General features: G+C 38.9%; 1 protein-coding gene across 1 annotated transcript in view; it reads right to left on the bottom strand.

Annotated features, from left to right (window-relative positions):
- Positions 1 to 11,782: 11,782 nt before the first annotated feature.
- The window catches only part of LOC136236268 (ATP-binding cassette sub-family C member 4-like), a 21,098-nt gene continuing 10,810 nt past the window's right edge, over positions 11,783 to 22,070 (bottom strand). Inside the window, exons 4-30 of the mRNA XM_066026399.1 lie at positions 20,650 to 20,767; positions 20,309 to 20,599; positions 20,093 to 20,182; positions 18,336 to 18,499; positions 18,156 to 18,281; positions 17,860 to 18,109; positions 17,602 to 17,811; positions 17,505 to 17,552; positions 17,407 to 17,451; positions 17,154 to 17,345; positions 17,009 to 17,103; positions 15,813 to 15,899; positions 15,658 to 15,754; positions 15,274 to 15,600; positions 15,077 to 15,214; positions 14,986 to 15,023; positions 14,692 to 14,942; positions 14,523 to 14,602; positions 14,322 to 14,472; positions 13,864 to 14,094; positions 13,689 to 13,789; positions 13,443 to 13,643; positions 13,228 to 13,383; positions 13,081 to 13,170; positions 12,863 to 13,035; positions 12,695 to 12,800; positions 11,783 to 12,645 (exon numbers count right to left, since the gene is read on the bottom strand). Of these exons, the coding sequence (XP_065882471.1) occupies positions 12,478 to 12,645; positions 12,695 to 12,800; positions 12,863 to 13,035; positions 13,081 to 13,170; positions 13,228 to 13,383; positions 13,443 to 13,643; positions 13,689 to 13,789; positions 13,864 to 14,094; positions 14,322 to 14,472; positions 14,523 to 14,602; positions 14,692 to 14,942; positions 14,986 to 15,023; positions 15,077 to 15,214; positions 15,274 to 15,600; positions 15,658 to 15,754; positions 15,813 to 15,899; positions 17,009 to 17,103; positions 17,154 to 17,345; positions 17,407 to 17,451; positions 17,505 to 17,552; positions 17,602 to 17,811; positions 17,860 to 18,109; positions 18,156 to 18,281; positions 18,336 to 18,499; positions 20,093 to 20,182; positions 20,309 to 20,599; positions 20,650 to 20,767 (4,024 nt within the window). The 3' untranslated portion in view covers positions 11,783 to 12,477. The remainder of the gene's footprint in view (positions 12,646 to 12,694; positions 12,801 to 12,862; positions 13,036 to 13,080; positions 13,171 to 13,227; positions 13,384 to 13,442; positions 13,644 to 13,688; positions 13,790 to 13,863; positions 14,095 to 14,321; positions 14,473 to 14,522; positions 14,603 to 14,691; positions 14,943 to 14,985; positions 15,024 to 15,076; positions 15,215 to 15,273; positions 15,601 to 15,657; positions 15,755 to 15,812; positions 15,900 to 17,008; positions 17,104 to 17,153; positions 17,346 to 17,406; positions 17,452 to 17,504; positions 17,553 to 17,601; positions 17,812 to 17,859; positions 18,110 to 18,155; positions 18,282 to 18,335; positions 18,500 to 20,092; positions 20,183 to 20,308; positions 20,600 to 20,649; positions 20,768 to 22,070) is intronic.

The following is a 22,070-nucleotide window of genomic DNA, read 5'->3' as shown; positions in this document are numbered from 1 at the left end:
AGATAGGGTCCGCAACGTGAAATTTCGACCTCCGAGAATCAACTACCAAACCACCCACAAATGCTAGGCTAAGTACCACTTAGAAAACGCCAGATTGGTGTTATTTTTCATTAACATCTTGTCGTGCAAATCGGCGAATATGCTTACAAATTAAGAGATTTTTTGCTATATCTTCAAGTAAATGTCTTTTAAAGCTATAATATGCACTATCAACCTTTCTTACTAACTGTACTCTAAACTAAAACCATCAGTGGCTGCATTGTCTGGAGCGATTTCCAGCCGCAACATCGCGAAAATGAAATTTCGGACTCGAAAAAAGTTTCGATGCCACTGAAGCACACAGTAGCAATGCCAAAGTAACCCTCCCAGGTCAAACTGGTCTGGCATGGGTCCAACTACTACCACACCAAATATCATGGAATTCCAAAATTGTTTGCCATCTGGCTGAGCTCGACGGATGTCAAAAATTCGTCAAAAATGCCGATTTTATTCCCTTACGGGAACCTTTGCTAGCCAGATGTGCTAGTTTACTTCTCAAAAGCTTACTAGACCCATAGCCAGTAGCTTTCATTCATAGGGTTGGTCTGGCAGCTCTTCTAGCGACCTCAAAAACCAACAAATGCCGATATCCACAATTTTTCCGATATCGACCAATTTACAATGCGTTAAAGAAATCTTGCACATGCTTTGCCTCTCTAAAGTCATGCTGCATCCTTGTTTAGTTATATTTGTCCATAGGGTGGCACTGGCGGCTCTCTTATCGAGGCCAAAATCCATCAAAATGCCCATCTCACCATTTGTCATCAGTTTTAGGAAGTTTTAGCTACAAGTCAAACATGCTGGTTTGTCTCTCTAAATCTTTACTGGACATTTCAATCACCTTCGTCTGTGTAGGCACCTTTCTTCAGTTTCTTGAAAATGTCAGAGCACGCCAATTGGGCGCAACCATCAACACCACTTACTGCTTATTTTGTTTCATTGATTCCACGAAAATCCAGCAGAAATATTACATAACCCAACTGGAATTATACTATAGCAGGAATCCAGCTGGAGCTATTGGATAACATTCGAGATCTTGGCATACAAATTGACTCAAAATTAAAATTTCACATTCACACAGATATGGTAGTTTAAAAGGCTGTAACAGACTTTGGATTTATAATTATCAGTGTCATTTATAACTTTTGTATCAGTATAAGTATATTGTATTTAATCCTGTATTGTATGGTAATCAACACTTTAGTTGGACATTACACACATCATGCCCTTATGATTTTAGTTGGTTGTTTTGTGTTAAGACAAGTTGTTGTGCTGTACTGCTCTGAGTCTAGATCTAAGTGATATTACGAGGTTTATCACAGTGGCGTAGTCGGCAGCCCGTATCGAGCGCCGTCAACCTTGGAGTGACTTGAACATCGGAAAACTACACGCAGAACTGTGGTACCGTGGATTAACGGTACCAGAGAAGGTGAAGAATCCTACTGCTTCGCTCTGTTGTTGTTGCCTTTTCGCTTTTTAGCTATGGCCCTACCAGGGGCCGAAGATATGGAGGGGACGTACAGTAACGGTAGTAAGTCATTTCTTGATCGAGGAAATCCAGAGCGCCCAATTTTGATCCCTGACAACTTCGACGGTAAAGGAGACTTCGACAACTGGGTGAGCTATTTTGAATGTGTGGCAACTATTAATGGATGGACAAATGAAGAAAAGTTGTTGTGGATTCGTGTCAGTTTAAGGGGTGCTGCTCACGTGGCTTATCAATGTTTTGATCACGAGACCCAGAACTCCTACGTCACAGTTAAGACAGCCCTGCGCGAACGCTTCGAACCTCAGTGTAAATCTGAGTTATACAAGATAGAATTTGAGAAGCGTGGCAAAAATGAAGAAGATACTTGGCCAGATTTCGCTGACGAGCTAATGGTATTGGCACGCAGAGCGTTTCCGGGTTTACAGAACGAATCCCAGGAGATAATTGCGCTAAACAAGTTTTTAGCCAATTTGCAGGACCCTAGAGTGTGTTTAGCTGTTAGGCAAAGACGCCCAAGAACGCTAAGGGAGGCGGTCAGCGCTACTTTGGAAATGGAATCGTATCTTCTCACACTCCCCGTTACATCGGACGATAATGACGATTGCATTGATGGCTTTTCTAATGTCAAGAGAGTTGGGTCCACTACAGGTGATCTTGAGGTTCTGGAAGAAATCCGCAGGCTTGCAAAACGTGTTGAACAGCTTGAATCGGACTCTACGCGAGTGCATCGTGAGGCCACGCCTCCTCAGCAGGCCTGGAGAGCCAAAGAGGTAACTTGCTATTGTTGTGGAAACGTTGGCCACTATGCAAGGGGATGTGCCTTGAAAACCCAATGTAGTATCCCAGCAGCACCAAATGAGACTAGACCGAATCCACTAAATTGTATTTCAATAAATAATGTATCTAGCTATGTGTTGTCATGCAATGTACACGGAGTCCCTATGTCATTTTTAATTGATACTGGAGCAGGAGTTTCGTTGTTGGACAAGGAGGCTTGGGATCAAATTAAATCTAAAGCAGGAGACTTGAATTTAGTAAGTAATCACCGGCTGGTAGGTGTAGATGGGATTCCACTGAAGGTGCTAGGGTCTGTCATAGCACCACTATCAGTTTCGGGCTTTAATTTTAGCCACAAGTTCATTGTAGCAGAGGGATTAACAACAGATGCTATTATGGGGTTGGATTTCCTAGAATCCAACAAGTGTGTGCTTGACCTAGCCAAGGGAAAGATTATCATTGCAGACCAGAGTGTTGCCCTTGTACCCAACTCACCTAGCCTACATACTGGCTGTTGTAGCTCTGTAATGTTATCACAGAATTGTGTTGTCCCGCCTCACAGTGAGATGGAAATTGTTGCCCATCTAGACTCCAAGGAAGATGGAACATGGCTGGTAGAAGGGATCTCGTCACCGTCAGCTCAGATCATGATTGCTAGAGCACTCACGAAGGCACAAGACCAGTCAGTAGTGTTACGAATAGTGAACATAGATGTTTCACCAGTCACCTTGTACAGAAACAGTAAAATTGCTACAGCAGAGTTGATTACTGACTCAGCAATATGCAATACTTGTGAACAAGGTGAGGTTTCAGCAAGTGGAAGCTATTTGGCAAAAGATATACCTCTGACGCTTCCTGATGACATTACAGCAGCACAGAAGGAACAATTTTTGGCCCTTCTATCTCATTATAGTGATATAATCGCTGCCAGACCAGATGAGTTGGGGCGTACAACCGTAATGCAGCATTGTATTGATACTGGTAACGCAGCACCTATAAGGCAACAAGCTCGTAGGGTGCCCCTTCCTCGACGTGAAACGGTCCACACCCTTTTGAATGATATGTTGGAGAAAGGTATCATATCCCCTTCAAAAAGTCCTTGGGCTTCTCCCATAGTTTTAGTTAAAAAGAAGGACGGATCCATTCGGTTTTGTATTGACTATAGGAAGATTAATGGAGTCACCCGTAAGGATGCATATCCACTTCCTAGGGTGGACAACACACTTGACACTCTAACGGGCTCTACTTGGTTCACGACCATTGATTTAAGAAGTGGATACTGGCAGGTTGAAGTTGCTCCTAAAGACCGCGAGAAAACTGCTTTCTGTACCCAGGAGGGCCTTTTCCAATTCAATGTCATGCCCTTTGGGCTATGTAACGCCCCAGCTACATTCCAGCGCTTGATGGACTGTGTTCTGGCAGGTCTTCAATGGACAAGTTGCCTGGTGTACATTGATGATGTTATTATCATGGGAAAGTCATTTGAGAGCCATCTCCACAACTTACAGCAAGTATTTGACCGTTTAAGACAAGCTGGACTGAAGCTACATCCCTATAAGTGTCAATTCCTTCAACATGAAGTGCGATTTTTGGGACATATAGTGTCAGCAAATGGTGTTTCTCCTGACCCGGATAAGACAGTGAAAGTAAAGGATTGGCCAACTCCCACCTCTAGGCAAGAAACGCAACAATTCTTAGGACTAGCCAACTATTATAGACGATTCATTAAAGATTTCGCTACAATTGCCAAGCCATTGCATAAATTAACCGAGAAAAAACAATCTTTTAAATGGACATACGAATGCCAACAAGCTTTTGCACAATTAAAACACCTTCTTACTACTGCCCCAATACTTGCCCTTCCTGATTGGTCTAGACCTTTCATTGTTGACACGGATGCTAGCGATAGTGGCATTGGAGCAGTACTGTCGCAAACCAATGAGAAAGGAGAAGAACATGTGATAAGCTATGCTAGTCGACTACTCACCAAGACCGAGCGAAATTACTGCGTTACAAGGAAGGAGTTGTTAGCAGTGGTTACCTTTCTTCACCATTTTCGTCAATATTTAATTGGAACAAACTTTGTTGTCCGTACTGACCATGGGGCATTAACATGGCTACAGAATTTTAAATCCCCTGAGGGCCAATTAGCACGGTGGTTGGAGAAGCTTCAGGACTTTGAGTTTTCAATTGTCCACCGCCCAGGAAAAAAACACTGTAATGCTGATGCCTTGTCACGTTTGCCTTGTAGGCAATGTGGAAGAGTTGTAGAAAATGTTATTGCTACCATTACATCATCTGACATTTGCGGGGGCTACACTCAAGCAGAAATACGTGATTTACAACTTGATGATTGTTGTGTGGGAGAATTATTAAAGGCTATGGAATCACATCAGAAGCCATCACCTGATCATGCTAAAAGTAAGAGTGTCAAGTATCATAGGTTGTACCAGCAATGGGACCAATTAATGATCCGAAATGGGGTACTGTGGCGTCAGTATGAACATCCCAATGAACAACAGAGTTGGCTACAACTAGTGGCGCCTACCACGCTTCAATCAGAAATCATCAAAGAAGCTCATGAAGGGACAACAGGTGGGCATCTGGGCCAAGACAAAACCCTTCATCGCGTTAAACAAAGATTCTATTGGCCAGGGCACTTTAATGACATTTGGAATTGGTGTAGATCTTGCAATAGTTGCATCACCAGGAAGACACCTGCTCCTTCTCAGCGTGGTCCTCTGGGTACAATTTCTGCTGGGTACCCCATGCAGATAGTGGCAGCAGACATTGTAGGCCCATTACCTGAAAGCGATGGTGGCAATAGTTATATACTTGTAGTGGCAGACTATTTCACAAGGTGGGTGGAGGCTTTCCCCTTGCCAAATCAGGAGGCTGTTACAGTAGCTAACAAACTAGTAGATGAAGTGTTCCTCAGGCTTGGCATTCCAGAGCAACTTCACTCAGACTAAGGACGACAGTTTGAGTCAAAGCTACTTGGTGAAGTTTGCAGACTGTTGCAGATTCATAAGACAAGAACCACGCCCTACCACCCACAATGCGATGGCCTTGTGGAAAGATTTAATAGAACGTTATTGAGCATGCTGTCCACTTCTGCAGTTGATCATCCGTTTGATTGGGAACCCCATCTCAGGAAAGTGTGTATGGCATATAACAGCAGCATACAAGCATCAACTGGGTATACCCCCTTTTACTTAATGTTTGGTCGTGAAGCACGTTTACCTTTAGACACTATATATGGTACCAATCAGAGCCCACTTGACCTCCCTTCAACTGGTGAGTATGCAACTCAGCTGCAAAGCAGGTTGTTACATGCCTATGACCTAGTCCGGAAGCACTTAGGAATGCATCATAAACGGCAGAAAGTATTCTATGACAAGAAGGTCCATGGCAAGCCATATAAGTCAGGAGACTTGGTGTGGTTGCACTCTCCAGTGCCTCCAAGAGGGGCTTCTCGCAAGCTATACCATCCATGGACAGGCCCTTTTAAGGTGATTAAAAAGCTTTCGGATGTCACATATAGGATACAGCAAGCACAGGGGAAGAGAGTAAGGAAAATTGTGCATTTTGATCATCTAAAACCCTGCACCAGTAATGTGATTGTACCAGATACTAACCACGTGAACTCACAAGCAGAAGGACAGAGTATTGAGAGTACTAGTGCTGCAGCCAATACATCACTACTTCAGTCATCAGACCGTGGCAAACCTATCACACACTCATATGGCACTAATCTAGAACTTATTGATAGTGATGACGATGTGGAACAGACAGTAGTACATGCACCAGTACCTGCATCAGCACCACCTCCAGTTCATAGATATCCTGCAAGACAACATAGACCTCCTCAACGATTTGATAGCTATGTCAGGCATTGATGGTATTGTCCAAGGACGGGACGTCCTTTAAAAGGAGGGGGATAATGTAACAGACTTTGGATTTATAATTATCAGTGTCATTTATAACTTTTGTATCAGTATAAGTATATTGTATTTAATCCTGTATTGTATGGTAATCAACACTTTAGTTGGACATTACACACATCATGCCCTTATGATTTTAGTTGGTTGTTTTGTGTTAAGACAAGTTGTTGTGCTGTACTGCTCTGAGTCTAGATCTAAGTGATATTACGAGGTTTATCACAAGGCCTACCGGATTCTAGGTCTCATCTGTAAATCATTTGAGTGTAAGGACTCTGATGTCATGGTAAAACTATAAAACACTTGTCTGCCCAATTGTTGAATATAACAATGTCATATGGGGACCTTCTTACACACTTGACAATCAAAAACTTGAAAGAATGCAGCGTAAAGCAACCAGAATGATTCCATCTATCAACCATTTATCATACTACGACAGATTAACATATCTAAACATACCATCTTTACAACACCGTAGACGAAGGGGTGATTTGATATATTTGTACCAAATTCTCAAAGGCAGTTATGATATAGAAAATCATTTATTTACCCCATCCACTTCTACTGTAACAAGAGGTCACACAAGGAAATTATTCAAACATCACACTAATTCGTATACAAGATCTAATTTTTATAGTAACAGAGTAATCAATGACTGGAATTCATTACCTCAATCTATTGTTGATTCTCCCTCTGTCAATGATTTTAAAACACTGCTGGACAGACACTACAGTAATTGCTTATTTGATTTTGTATAGTAATTAGAATAGCTAAGTACATAATAATTATTAATTTTGTTTATGGATGTACAGGCATAAGCCTTTATCCTTAAAATACAAATACAAATACAAATACATTTTTGCGTGGAACCAATGAAACAAAATAAGCATTAACTGGTATTGGTGGTTGCACCAAATTGGTGTGCTCTGACGTTTTCAAGAAACTGAAGAAAGGTGCCTACACAGACGAAGGTGATTGAATGGTCCAGCAAGGATGCAGAGAGGTAAACCAGCATGTTTGACTTGTAAAACTTCCTAAAACTGATGACAAATGGTGAGATGGGCATTTTGATGGATTTTGGCCTCGATAAGAGAGCCGCCAGTGCCACCCTATGGACGAATATAACTAAACAAGGATGCAGCATGACTTTAGAGAGGCAAAGCATCACGCTTGATGTGCAAGATTTCTTTAACGCATTGTAAATTGGTCGATATCGGCAAAATTTGTGGATATCGGCATTTGTTGGTTTTTGAGGTCGCTAGAAGAGCTGCCAGACCAACCCTATGAATGAAAGCTACTGGCTATGGGTCTAGTAAGCTTTTGAGAAGTAAACTAGCACATCTGGCTAGCAAACGTTCCCGTCAGTGAATAAAATCGGCATTTTGACGAATTTTTGACATCCGTCGAGCTCAGCCAGATGGCAAACAATTTTGGAATTCCATGATATTTGGTGTGGTAGTAGTTGGACCCATGCCAGAACAGTTTGACCTGGGAGGGTTACTTTGGCATTGCTACTGTGTGCTTCAGTGGCATCGAAACTTTTTTCGAGTCCGAAATTTCATTTTCGCGATGCTGCGGCTGGAAATCGCTCCAGACAATGCAGCCACTGATGGTTTTAGTTTAGAGTACAGTTAGTAAGAAAGGTTGATAGTGCATATTATAGCTTTAAAAGACATTTACTTGAAGATATAGCAAAAAATCTCGTAATTTGTAAGCATATTCGCCGATTTGCACGACAAGACGTTAATGAAAAATAACACCAATCTGGCGTTTTCTAAGTGGTACCTAGCCTAGCATTTGTGGATGGTTTGGTAGTTGATTCTCGGAGGTCGAAATTTCACGTTGCGGACCCTATATTAGATACCTATAGCTAACTTGGCGTCGAATTACAAGCGAAGCACTGAATATATAGCTCATGAACGGACTCTTTTATAACGGCACGCATCAAGCTGGTCATGCAGTCTTGCGTTCCAGACCACGGATTCCGCCCCCACAAACCGCAGCTGTTGGCACGCGAGACTATGACTATAGCATTGAACCTGTAGTATCTCGCCTAAATAAGCAAATAAATAACCGCAGTCTCCACACACATGCATGCATGCATGGAGATCTATTACCGTAGGCGGGAAAAGTTACGCGAATGGCACTCTATGTATACCGGCGGAAAAGTTTCGCGATGCTGATTGTGCTTACTAATTTCTTACTGTACAAATACAAACATGTAGACAGTGTAGCAAGTTAACCGGCGTAAAAGCTTCGCGATGGTTATTGCAATCGCGAAACTTTTCCCACGCAAATTCAACTCTACATATCATGTCAACGGTCATTCAATTGATGAGTCCTCCAGCTGTAAAGACCTTGGGATTGTTTTTACTAATTCGCTAACATGGCAAGCACACTATGAAATGATTTCTTCTAATGCCTATAAATCTCTTGGCTTATTGCGTAGGGTCTTCAAGGACTCCAATTGTCCCCAGGCCAGAAAATCTCTGTTTATCACTTTAGTTAGATCAAAGCTACTGTATTGTTCCCCCCTGTGGAGGCCATACCTGTTAAAAGACATTGAATCACTTGAGAAAGTCCAACGAAGAGCCACCAAATTCATATTATCAAACTATCAATCAGACTATAAAACAAGGCTAATACAAACTGGTATGTTGCCACTAATGTACATTTACGAAATTGCCGACATACTATTCTTTATCAAATCCATCAAAAATCCATCAGATAAATTTGACATCTTGAACTATACCAACTTTACTACAGGTTCAACAAGATCTGCTGGCACAAAGTTATACCCCAAGACAGCCCATATCAACCCTATCATGAACTCATATTTTTATCGTTTACCAAGATTATGGAACTCTTTACCAATAATTGACCTATCTCAATCACTAGATGTAATCAAACCAAAGTTGAAAGCATTTTTATGGAATCATTTTTTAGCTAACTTTGATAATACCCCCTGTACTTTTCATTACCTGTGTCCTTGTACCCGCTGCTCCAAGACTCCTGCACCAACCAACTATAATTATTTGTAACTATTATATAAATGTATGCATGTATAGTTTTTGTAGTTAAGTAGTTAGTGCTCTAGGCTACCAGTGCAGGACACTGGTAGTCCTTCAGAATTGTATGTCTCTGTAATCACTATAGCCTCTACTGTATGTAATTCCAATTCTGTAAAGCAATTATTAAATTAAATTAAATTAAAACGCGTAACTTTTCCTGCCTACGGTATCTAGCGCAGAGGAGGTTGATCGCACGTCATTCATCGCGTGATCCGAGTCCGTAAAGAAATGTTGATCAACTGGAAACCTCCTAATATTCTAATTTCTAAAGGACGAATTTTATTTCCATTAGTACACCAGTGTGTTCAAGGGCCCTTAGCTACAAGTAGCTACAACGTGCATGTTGCTTTCCTAGCTGTTAAACAAGTCAGTCTTACTTTTATCTGAAGCCTGCCACACTAATCCTTTCTTTGATGTCATGGCCTCACCAACTGGCAACTAAATATTTGATAAACACTATAAAGAAAGTCCAACAATGTGCTGCAAGATGGGTCACATCAGTGTATAATCCAATGAGTATAGGTAACTGGAAGAACAGAAGATGTGTTAGTCACCTTGGTGACCTAACTATAACTTTACTGTATAATGACTTACTTACCACATGCATCCATTCAACTCTTCCCCTGCATTACACCTCCACAGTATATCCAACTATAGACTTTTCCATCAGTATACAGATATGTCACCCCTGTAAATAAAATGACTGCCATTTCTTCCCTCACATCATCACACCCTCCCAGATCACATCACATTGAATTTGCAGAAACATTAGAACAATTTGTTGTGACTAACTTATTATACTGGTAAAAATTTTTCTTTTTAGGGTCTATAGCCCTCCTGAATATTATCAGCTGTACCTATAAGTTGTCTTTCCAGCATCTGATCATTATAGTGAAGGTCTGTGCTGATTGAGTGAGTTAACAATTTAGGAAGTGGTGACTTTGAGTAGCTCCTTGAAAGTTCATGTATGCAAGCCAAAGCATATTAACACCTTTCCTGTAAATTCAAGGGAAGCCTTATAGCTATGGACTTGAAGCTGTCATTTTTGATGGCCCATACTGGAGTTAGACACTTTCTTGGCCTACTTTATTCCACGGACTGGACTGGACTGGACTGGACTGGACTGGACTGGACTCGTGGACTGAGCTGGAAACAGCTTTTAAACAATAATCCAGGAATTATCCATCTCTTGCAACACTGGAGACACCACTATCGAGCTACAACTGCTGCTGCTGGCTCTTCCTTACAAGTCATGACACTAGCGCATGCACTAATTAATTAGAATACACTTACGATACATGCCGTACTAGCAGTGATACAGCGTGATAAAGGCTATTCTTGTAGCGTAGATGTTTTCCTTTGTTGCTTTAGCACTAGTGTTAACAGCTGTAGAGATGAACTAGTAATTATTCTTAGCAGGTAACTAGGTGGCACCACCAGACAAGGTGATGGAGCTATGCAAATAATCTGGCTCATCATGACCCCAACGCTAGTGTTAAGTACTGAAGCAACAAAGGAAAACATGTACGCTACAACAATAGCCTCTGTCATGCTTTATCACTGCGAGTACACGTGTATCGTAAGTGTATTCTAATTGATTAGTGCATGCGCTAGTGTCATCCGACTTGTAAAGAAGAGCAGTACCAGCAGTTATAGCTCGATAGTGGTGTCTCCAGTGTTGCAAGAGATGGATAATCCCTGGATTATTGTTTAAAAGCTGTTTCCAGCTCATTCCACCAGTCCAGTCCAGTCCGTGGAATAAATTAGGCCCTCTTTTATTATTTACTCTTGGCTTATATATATATATATATATATATAAGGCTTCACTGATATTTGGATACTTATCAAATGAGCTGTAGCATCATTATTAAGATCTTCAGTTACAGGCAACAACATGCAGTTGCATCTTTATCTAGCTATATCAAAATTGCTCTGCCTTCCACAGCATTCAATATGCACAGCTATAGCATTACCACTGTATGCTAGAGACTGATATCCCTTTGTTGGAATGCACACATATGCTTTTCAAGTTCAGTTCTAAATTCAATCTCAGTATAGGCTAATTTTAATTTCCTGTGCATGGGGGGCAGACCTTTAATTGCTTTGTACCATGCAGCTATAACTTATCATAATCAATCATTTCCCACTTTTCTTAGCCTTCACAAGCCAGTCAAACACTTATCCTATATATGATCATGAGATCCAGAGGGTTGCACATGGGCTTATATATATTGACTTGTGCTTCTGTGCCATTTGGTATAGTGGCTTTTAGCTTCTGACGTGATTAACTAGATGGCTGCCTGCTTATTTCTTTGAGAGTTTTATATGGATAGGATACATGGGGAAAATTTAGGACTGACTGACTGACTGACTGACTGAACTCACTGACTGACTAACTAACTAAACTGATGTGCATTTCATTCAAAACAATCTGCAGAGAAATGTATATCCAAGGAAAAAATTAACTTATGGTTCATACATAGAAATTTCAGCCAGTAGTGATTCTTAGTAACTATATAGCTACCAGGGTAGTAGATATGTGTAAATTATTGTAATCAACACCATTGATATAACGTTGACTGGTATGTGTAAGAAAATTAATAATACAGCTGAAGTTGATCTGTAGAAACACTTTCTGCTGGTTGTGCAATATATTATAGGTGTAGCTATACTATAGATTACATATATATATATAAAATTACATATATGTTTACCAGTCTATACACTGCTTGGAGGAACCAATAGATTAATGGTTTGCATTTCAACAACTTCTAGGTAGCCAAGCTTATAGGGATTCAAAATGTACAAACTGTATACTTTACTTCATGCTTTACACATACTCCACAGTATCTTAGCATGTGTGGTAAACCTTCACCATGATAATTAACAGTATCTCTAAATCTGATATACGAACCTTTGTACCCATGTCTTTGACAAAAATTGACTTCAGTGTGTAACACTTGATAATCTGACATCTTTACTAATCTGGCAAATGATTATATGTTGGATAATAGAAAAAGTGTCTGTGTATATGAGACTCAATGCATGCAACATGTAACCATTTTTCAGATTAAGCCAGCATCAATAAAAGGATCACTGTTTCATAATCATTAATGTAGAATGTAAGGAATTAAATAAAAATTGGTTTATAAATAATTTGCTATACTCTGGTGCCATATTTTAATTTTTCTACTTCACCAGCAATAGTTCTCAATTTAGTTGATTCTACAGGACCAGTTCTCTTTACCATACTGTGAAACATTGACTGTTGTTTCTGTAGGAGGTTGAATGGTGTATCAAACTCTATCACTTTACCAGAAGATAAAACCTACAAATCAACAACATCTACACAATTATTCACTATCATCCTAACCCACCAGTACTCTATCAGAGTCCATTATTGTTTCCAGTCGGTGAGCAATAGTAAGGATAGTACAATGGTTGAATTTCTTGCGGATCATTTCCTGAATTATACCATCCGTTCTGCACTCAATACATGTCACCATCATACAGCTCTCACTTCTCATAACATCTTAGTAACTCACATTAGGTCAACATTTGCAGTTGCTTCATCAATCACAAGGATCTTGTTCCTCCTCAATAGTGCTCTTGCTAGACACATCAACTGTCTCTGACCCACACTAAAGTTAGAACCACTTTCATATACTTGTGATTCTAACCCATTCTCCAAATTACTTATCACTTCCTTCAGTTGTACCTGAATGTAGTGATTAGCTACGATTGTTATATCATCTCATCATACCTCTTCCAATGCATCCCATAGTTGGTGATCTTCAAGTTCATTGAATGGGTCCAAGTTATACCTCACAGTTCCACTGAACAGTACTGGGTCCTGTATCATACACACACTAGTCTAAATTTCACTACAATATATTACACAAAACATCACCTGTGGAATAATTGATATCTTTTTACGAAGATCGTGTAGTCCTATGTCTGTTATTTGTATTCCATCAATTTCAAACACTCCTTCTGGTTCTGCTAATCTGAACAATGCTGACAACAATGAAGACTTGCCAGCTCCAGTCCTACCCACAATACCAACCTAATATATAATGTATATACACACAACTTGTCACAGTCTAATGGTAATTAGTTATCAACCTTTTCACATGATTCAATTCTAAAAGATATTGACTTCAATACATAGGGATAATCAATGGCATATTTAAATTTAGTGTTGTGAAGTTCAATCACTCCTTTGTCAGGCCATTGAAGAGGAGGAGCTTTGTCATGTGGAATAGTTTCCAGTTCTGCTTCACTTTCTAGCTGACCATAAGCCATGACTCTCTCCACTGATACCATCTACACCGCAAACACAATTACAAATTAAACAGTCAAAAATCTTACCAGTTCTTCAACTTCTGCACTCAGACGAACAGCATACTGTAGCATTGCACTTATAGATGCAGCATAAGCTAATGATAGTCCTGCAAAGGCTGGGTCAATAGCTACACACAAACAGGTGTGGAATAGAGCAGAAAGCACTTTATTATACCAGAACACAATTAACCTTAGTCCTTACCATCAGCCAAAGGAATAGAAGTAAATGTCACAAATGTAATGAAGACCGCTCCAAACATGTCAAGTCTCATTCCAAACCAGCGAGTTGCAGCCACCTTGATGAACCATGCTTTGGTGTGTTCATTCTGATAGAAATGGTGGACATTGAGAAATCTAACTTGCTCCTTGTAAGCTCTAATAGAAGATAGTCCTTGAATGGTTGCTGAAATATGGGAATATACCGGACTGCGAGCTAACAAACAAATAGCATAGTTAAATGGTTATGTATATCAAGTTAGTCAGACATATACGTAACACACATACATACATACATAAAATCAATCAATGAAGTACATACTTCACTGAGACACAAGAGACAGGATTCCATTGTGAATGCTTTGATTTCAAAGCAAATAATTACAATAACACAATTTGAGAATAATGATAATGTATGCAAAAGCCCCACTACAGTATTATTACCTATAGCTTCAAGCCGTTGTATATTTCTTGAAGTACACAAGAAATAATGTCGAAATAGAAGTAGTAGAACAAATATAATAATGACAATGATGGATAACCAGTAGTTGGCCACACAGGCAGTCACAACAATACCAACCACACGAAATCCAAACTATAGCAAAAATACAGTCAAAGTGTCAACACAATAATCATGTAACTAACAGTGATATAATCCACAAGTTTGTATGGCAGAACAGCATCCATAAATCCAATATCCTTTGAGAATCTATTAAGTACACGACCTAGAAAATATCATATGCATTCTTAAAGAAGAGCAGTTCAGGAAAACAAAATGTGAGATCTAATCATAATAAAAGTCACATTTACTTACCAACTGGGTTAGTATCATAAAACAGTACTGGTGCTCGTAGTATTGACCCAAACATTTTACTGTGCAAGCTACGAGCTGCAGCAAAGCAGAGTAAATAACACAGGATTGCTCTTGATATTATTAGTACACCAGACATTCCAACCAGTCCACCATATATTCCAATTCTTTGGTGAGTGGTAACACTAAAATCAGAAGAACTTGCAGCTGAAATGTTAGCAGTTTCTGGCAAACAAGATTCTTCTTCACTTGCCCTACAATACATGGGGATAATATAAACCTTATATTTCAGCTTACCAATTAGCCAGCCACCAATCTGCACTGATAACAGATGCCTGCATAAAATTATAAATATACAGCAACAGCAAACCAGTACATTGACTCTAACCTCCACTGCTAATAGTAACACAATGAGAGCAACTGTTGTAAAATGACTTCCACCACCTTCTTTTGCAAATAAGAAATAAGTCTTGTTAGAAATTGTGCCATGAGCTCTTTCTTCCTCTGGTACCAGGTTATCATTCTTCTAATGTGAATTTAAAATAAAAAAATAAAAAGAGAGATAGCTACAACTAAAGTACTAACCGGGTTATGATCAGTTTTATTGTATCTTTCAAACTCACTCTGTACAGACATCAGAGATGAGACAGAATATAATGAAGTTTGATCTCTTGATGTTGTATGACTACCAGAATGTAAAGGTTCATCAAGTTTTAGTGCTCTCTGCACCAGCAATGGCTGTGCATCATTCGAACACATGGGAACTTCAATTTCTGCTACATCATCTAATACAATATCTGGGGCTACTATATCTGTTGATTTTCTATTGTCCTCTACATCATCAAATAGTTCAGTAGGGTCAACACCACTTGATGTTAACTCCTCATAATTTCCATATCCTTGTACACACCCCTACTTAACATGCAAATAACAACATTATCATCACTTTGTCTAGCTCAACACACAAACCTCCTTCAATACTAGAATACGATCTGCATGTTCGGCATATTGTAACTGATGGGTCACTAAGATCACCAACTTATCAGCTAACACTCCACATATACACCTTATAATCATAACACCACTAACATCTACAATCCATTACTACATTAAACATTCTATACCTATCAAACAGGTGTCTGCTCACTGCAGCATCTACTGCACTCAGAGGATCATCCAACAACACGATGTCACTGTCCCTGTACACAGCCCTACACACAACATATTACACTATCACTGTTTCTCTCTACACTAAGACTTAGTGTTGCTAAGCAACATGACCCACTAAATCACTAACCAAAATGTGTCTAACAATAACAATTCATGGTCAATGACTATAGTGTTAGTACATACAGGAACAATTCAACTGTAGTTTAAAATTGCTTGTGTTGGCCTTGTAATTTTAAATGCTACGTATGTAACTGGTTGAACAAACATTTGTGTTATTAGTAACTTACTCTCAATCTTTTATAGAGTATAAAATGCTTGCACATCCAAGCACTAAACTTTTCTATAGCCCGCTTTCCCCATTCATGCTGGCTGCTGCCGGGCAACCTTTCATGAAAAAAGAGGCTTTGTTAAATGATCACCTTCAAAAATTGCATTGACCTTAAAAACGGACACAGTTGCCTCTTTTTTTTTTACTGCAAATGATAATTGCTCTACATGGTGTGTGGACCCTTTATGACTTATTTATTTATTTATTTATTTGTTGATTAGCAAAACCCTTAGGGGTAACACGCTAATGTACAATTACAGTGATAATTATTAAGTAAATAAGTATGACCTAAATGTCTCTATGTCAATCTCATGAAGATCAGGATAGGGTAAGGAATTCCATTCAATGGTTGTCTTGGGGAAAACGGATTTGCGATAAATTTCTGTTCTTGATTGGTAGTGAGAAAATGTTAGTTGATGATTAGCTCTAGTGTTTGGAAAGGATGGAGACGGCAAGTAGTGGTGCGGAACAGCAAGTAGGTTATTTACTAATTTGAATAAAAGGATTAGTCTATTATTTTTCTGTTGATCTTGTAGAATTGGCCAATTAACTGGTGTAGGATTGTGGGACTGAACACTGATGGTAGTTAACTAACATCAAACACTATATTGCATGAGTAAGGCAGCATGCAGTGATTCTCAACACATACAACACTTAAGCAATCTATCCAGTATAATGGGCTTAAAACAATACTCACATTATGAGCTCAAAAGTTGCTCTTTAAGTGTGAGCAATTAATAGAATGTTCAGGATACTTATAGATATTTACATGAAACCCATCTATTTCTATAAGTATCCTAGTGAACTAGCTTTATATAATACCTGGCAAGGTTCAGTCTAGCCTTCTGACCACCACTAAGGTTCACTCCTCGTTCTCCTATCAAAGTCTCATCACCAAATGGCATCTTGTCAATGTCCTATTTTAATGTGGTAGTGTATACAATTAAACTAAGCAGATTTAACATACTTGAACAAAACAACAACACGCCACTACACTATTATACCAAGCCTCATCATAATCTTGTCCAAATATAATATTTTCTTTTATTGTTCCAGAAAATATCCATGGATCCTGACTTGCATAAGATACACTACCCTCAATGTCTACTGATCCATCCAATGCTTCTAGTTCTCTCAGTAGACACTGCAGTATTGATGACTATAGTAGTAGTAAAGTATGATGGAGATCAGTTAGAGTAGTCAACTAGTACACAACACACCTTTCCTGATCCCACTGGACCAACTACTGCCAGTAACCTGTTTGACTATATCATCATCTTATAATCTCACTTGACTGTCTACCAACTAAACACCTCACCTGATCTACACTGAAATTGATGTCTTTTAAAACAACTTTCTCTCTATCCTACAAACATACACACATGAAGATACTGTATATGTTGTTAAACTCTAACATGTGTCCAGGATGCTGTTAGATTATTGACTATGATCCTGGGAGTTACTCCATTGGACAATGATCCATGTCCACTATCATTAGTGACTTCTTCATTGACCAACTTAAGAGGAGGCATCACATTAGGGGAACATGATCTACTAGTTGTCTTGACTGGATCACTATCTGTACCAGTTATTGTATCACCAAGTTCTGGTAGTAATAGTAGTTTCTGTAAAATGTTTAAAATATATTATACTCTTGTATTAATAGCCCTAACCTCAATTCGTTTCGAAGCCGTCCATACTTCTGATATTCCAAGTGCACAAAGTACAACAAAGTAAAAATAATACAGTCTTGCAGCTGAAAATATACTTATCACCGTAAATACTTTCTTTGGAGTAATAGCATTTCCTAGTCCCACATAGGTTGTAAATGTGACAAAACTTAGTAAACTCAAAAATGAATAAAATATTGCTTGGTTGAATGCTCTAATCATACTAGCTTTAGTGATGATGTTGCTCTCCTTCCTACCACACAACAAATGATAATGATGATAATGAATGTGTTACTAACTTTCTGATTTTCTTCACATATTCATGAAATGCCCACTCCCAGGCATACATCTTGATCAGTCTCATACCACTGATGATCTCATTCATCACTCTCACTCTCTTGTCTGTCACTTTAGCTGACTTTAACCTATAGAACATTTATAGATCCAACACAGTTACACTGATTGTTTACTTAACATACCACAGTTTGGTGTATAAACGTCCTAACATATACTGAATTGGTGGCTGCAAGAAGAGAATACCCAAACCAACCAAACAACTTGGGCCTATCTCATTCCACAATAAGTACACAGCCACAGGAGCTGATAGTGGTAATATCCACCACATGTGGAAATAATTCAAACCCTATGACAATGACGGTATAGTGACATCATTCTTAAATATGAATAGTATATATCAAGACACACAGTAGTAGACAGCTGGCAACCATATCGTGAGTATATTGACAGGAAGAAAGAAAACAGCTTTTTCATACATGCATAACTCCATGGCCCCTTCTCCAAAGCACACCATTTTTGCATTATAGCTGTCCCCCAGGTAGGGTACGCCACACAGCAAATTTGATTAAATTCATAACAGCCATATGCGAGATATGGGCATTCAAAGTTTCGTTTTAATTTCTTCGTTTTTTTCTTCTTATGCAGTATGGGGTTACGGGGGCTTTGATTTCTTTTCGCACACTTTGCAAAAATTGCTATAAAATGCAAACGTGTACCTCGATTGCCTCAATCTTTGGTACAAATGAAGAATGTGTAACGGTGGATTCATGTATCAAGTTTCTGAGGAATATTCAAGGAGTTATGAGTATTTGTTCACGTAAAAAAAGATCAAACTTTTGTCATGGCTACAGGGTAAACCAAGTATAGAAATAACTTGAAAATTGGTGTGTAAATAGGCTGATCATCGTAGCAGTGCCTTTTGATAGTTTGAATAGCAATAGAGTTATAGTGACAAAGTTATAAAGCAAAAACCAAGCAAGTATAAAATCGCAGGATTGAGATACTCTAATAGAGCAGTCACCGCAGGGTTAAAAGTGTGCAAAAAATGTCAAAAAAAACTTACCAGAGTTCAAACCAGGGACCTCCATACCTAACACCTGCATCCTTAACCACTGAACTACTGCTACCTTGGCTGATCACCTGACTTAATTTCTACTTTATAAATGAAATTTCTAGGTGAAAACTGCTTATAATCAAAGTTTGAAATGTCATAGATCTACCAATAGAAGTTCTAGATTGTTCTAGAACATTCTATGTATGTCCTATTAGAAGTCCTCAAAAAATGTGCACTCTATTAGAGTATTACAATAATATTTTTAAATATTGAATTAAATCATGCAATGAAATACATTTATAAGTCTGTCTTCAATAATCATCATTGTATCTACATAGAAAAGAAGAAATGTGAGTAAAAACAAACACAAAGTCAGCCATAGGCTGGTTTTGGGGCCTTATAGAGTACAAAAAGAAGTGAAATCCACACAAAAATAGCCAAGCTGTGAAAAAATGGTGCGGCCTTAAAAAGCCTGGGTGAAAAAAGTTGTGAAATCAAAAGGTGGCGGCCAAGAAATGGCTGCAATGATGTTACACAGCCATTATTAAAATTTATTAGCATTGACATCATTGCAGCCATTTCTTGGCCACCACCTTTGATTTCACAACTTTTTCACCCAGGCTTTTTAAGGCCAAACCATTTTTTCACAGCTTGGCTGTTTTTGTGTGGATATATACCAACTCTGTTTACACTAATAGATTGACAATATAAAGAATATATGGGTTACCATTGACCATAACTTCTTTAGAAGCCATCTACTAGATTTCACGCCTATGTTTGCAACGTAGAATTATATAATGGATTTGATATCAAATAAAAAATATTCATTGGTGTAACAATAATTAATTAATGCTTACATTGTGCAATTCATAATAGTAACATTACCAGGTCAAATCTTTGAACATCATTAGAGGCAAGATTTACAATGTGTCCAATGGATAACTGTCCAATGGTAGAGTGAGAAAGTCGTAAAGTCTAAGAATTAAAATAGCAATTGTATATAAAAATAAATTAGCAGCTGTGACTATCTTTGATAAAACTACAATAACATACAATTTGCTTTACACTTATTAACCCATACTAATACAGAATTCCAGTCACCTTGTTATAAATAACTGCAGTAAGCAATATTCTGTTTTTCATGCCAGTTATAGAAGCAAGGAATATTGTCCATGCATGATTAACTGCTACCACAAATCCAAGTAGTGACATCCCAGCTGCATACAAATAAGCATTTCTGGTTGTCACTCTGATCTCTTCCTCTACTCTATCCACTGAATTGGTATCATTAGTTCTCCTTAGTAGAGACAGTTCCTCCTCCAAACTATTCTTCTCACAGAAGTATTGTGATAGGTACCCCACTAGTACAGCTTGTGTAAGGAACACTAAAGTCTTCAAACCAACAATAATATTAACATGTTAAGAACAATGATTCAATTTACCTCAAAATAGAGCATAATACCATAGAGAATTAGTGGTCCTTTGAAATACCGAAGCAAGGTCAACAGAAGTCGTGGTTTTTTACCTTCTTGTTGTCGTTTTAGTTCAAGAGTCCAATATCTGTATGCAACATTCATTGTTATAAAATTATGTGACTGGGTCTGGGAAAACCGGTCTTATCACCCATGTCAGCAGATTTGATTTTTTACCATTAACACAAAGATACATGAATGAACTATCAAATTTCATTACCAAAATCAGCTAAACTTGAGTGGTCTGCTTTTGCTGGCTGCTTTTCCCAAGCACAGTGGCAATCTGTACAAGTGATCTGGGGCCCTAATGGGGTTGGGGCTGGCTGTATGTGGCTGTACAGCACTGTGGTGTTGAATAAAGACCTGTGCTGTAAATATACTTTCATTTTAGCTTGTTTTGAGACCTGAGTGGCCCATAACTTGGCCTAATTCATCCCTGCGCTTTCCTTTTCACATTTTTACACAGCCTCTTGCCCTCCTTCCAGGCCCCGCCTCCCTCCTTTTTGTAGCTTGCCTGATGCTTTAAAAACTATCTAAAATGGTGGGAAACGTAGCTGTTGGCTACTTGCACAGTGGATGCCCTAAAAGGAAAGGAATTGGTGTAAAACGTGTGAAAACTTGGTACACAAAGCTTCAACCATTAGCGAGTTACAACACAACAAATACTTAAAACTGGCATTTCTCAGTACATTTAAATAGGCAATAAGACTGATTTTCCCAGACTGGGTAACATAATAAGTGTGTATGTAATTACCACTTTCACACCTCAGATCAAAAGAGCTTCCTGGGCTACATTCGTAATGTAGCCCAGTTGGTGACTTTCCTGAGTTACATCTGAACTACAGCATTTGTACAGGCATAAATGCTAAAATCAATTGTGGGGACTCATGTGATTAGTATGCACAACTTGGATTTGGCCATGAAAACCACTCAGACAGAAAGCGTTTTGTTATCTTCGTGGTATCCTATGAGTTGAAAAACATTGGCCAGGGCTGTGGCTAAGGTAAGAACAAGAGTACCCTCTTCTATTATTATGTACTCTTGGTAAGAACTAGTGCTACATTTTCAAATACGGACCACACCCACATTACTGATAACATGATAATAACCACTCTACAGGTAAGCTTACTCATCTAGGCCTTTAGTAAACTCCGTAATTATGCCATAAACGATTCAACAGCACTGATCAAAGCATTAAACTTGCATTACTGAAATTCTCCGTGATGTCTCTAGGATTTGTCCGTTCATCATACCCAAATATAGCCAGAATGTACCAGCTGTTGACCCATAATCAAATCTATATCAGGCATGTATATACAATACATCCAGTGGTTGCACTTGGGTGATTGATCACCTGGCGCAGGCTATTAGCCTGCTATGGATTGGAAGTG

Source organism: Dysidea avara, chromosome 10, assembly GCF_963678975.1.
Source record: "Dysidea avara chromosome 10, odDysAvar1.4, whole genome shotgun sequence".
NCBI lineage: Eukaryota > Metazoa > Porifera > Demospongiae > Dictyoceratida > Dysideidae > Dysidea > Dysidea avara.
This window is presented reverse-complemented; position numbering and strand designations above follow the sequence as displayed.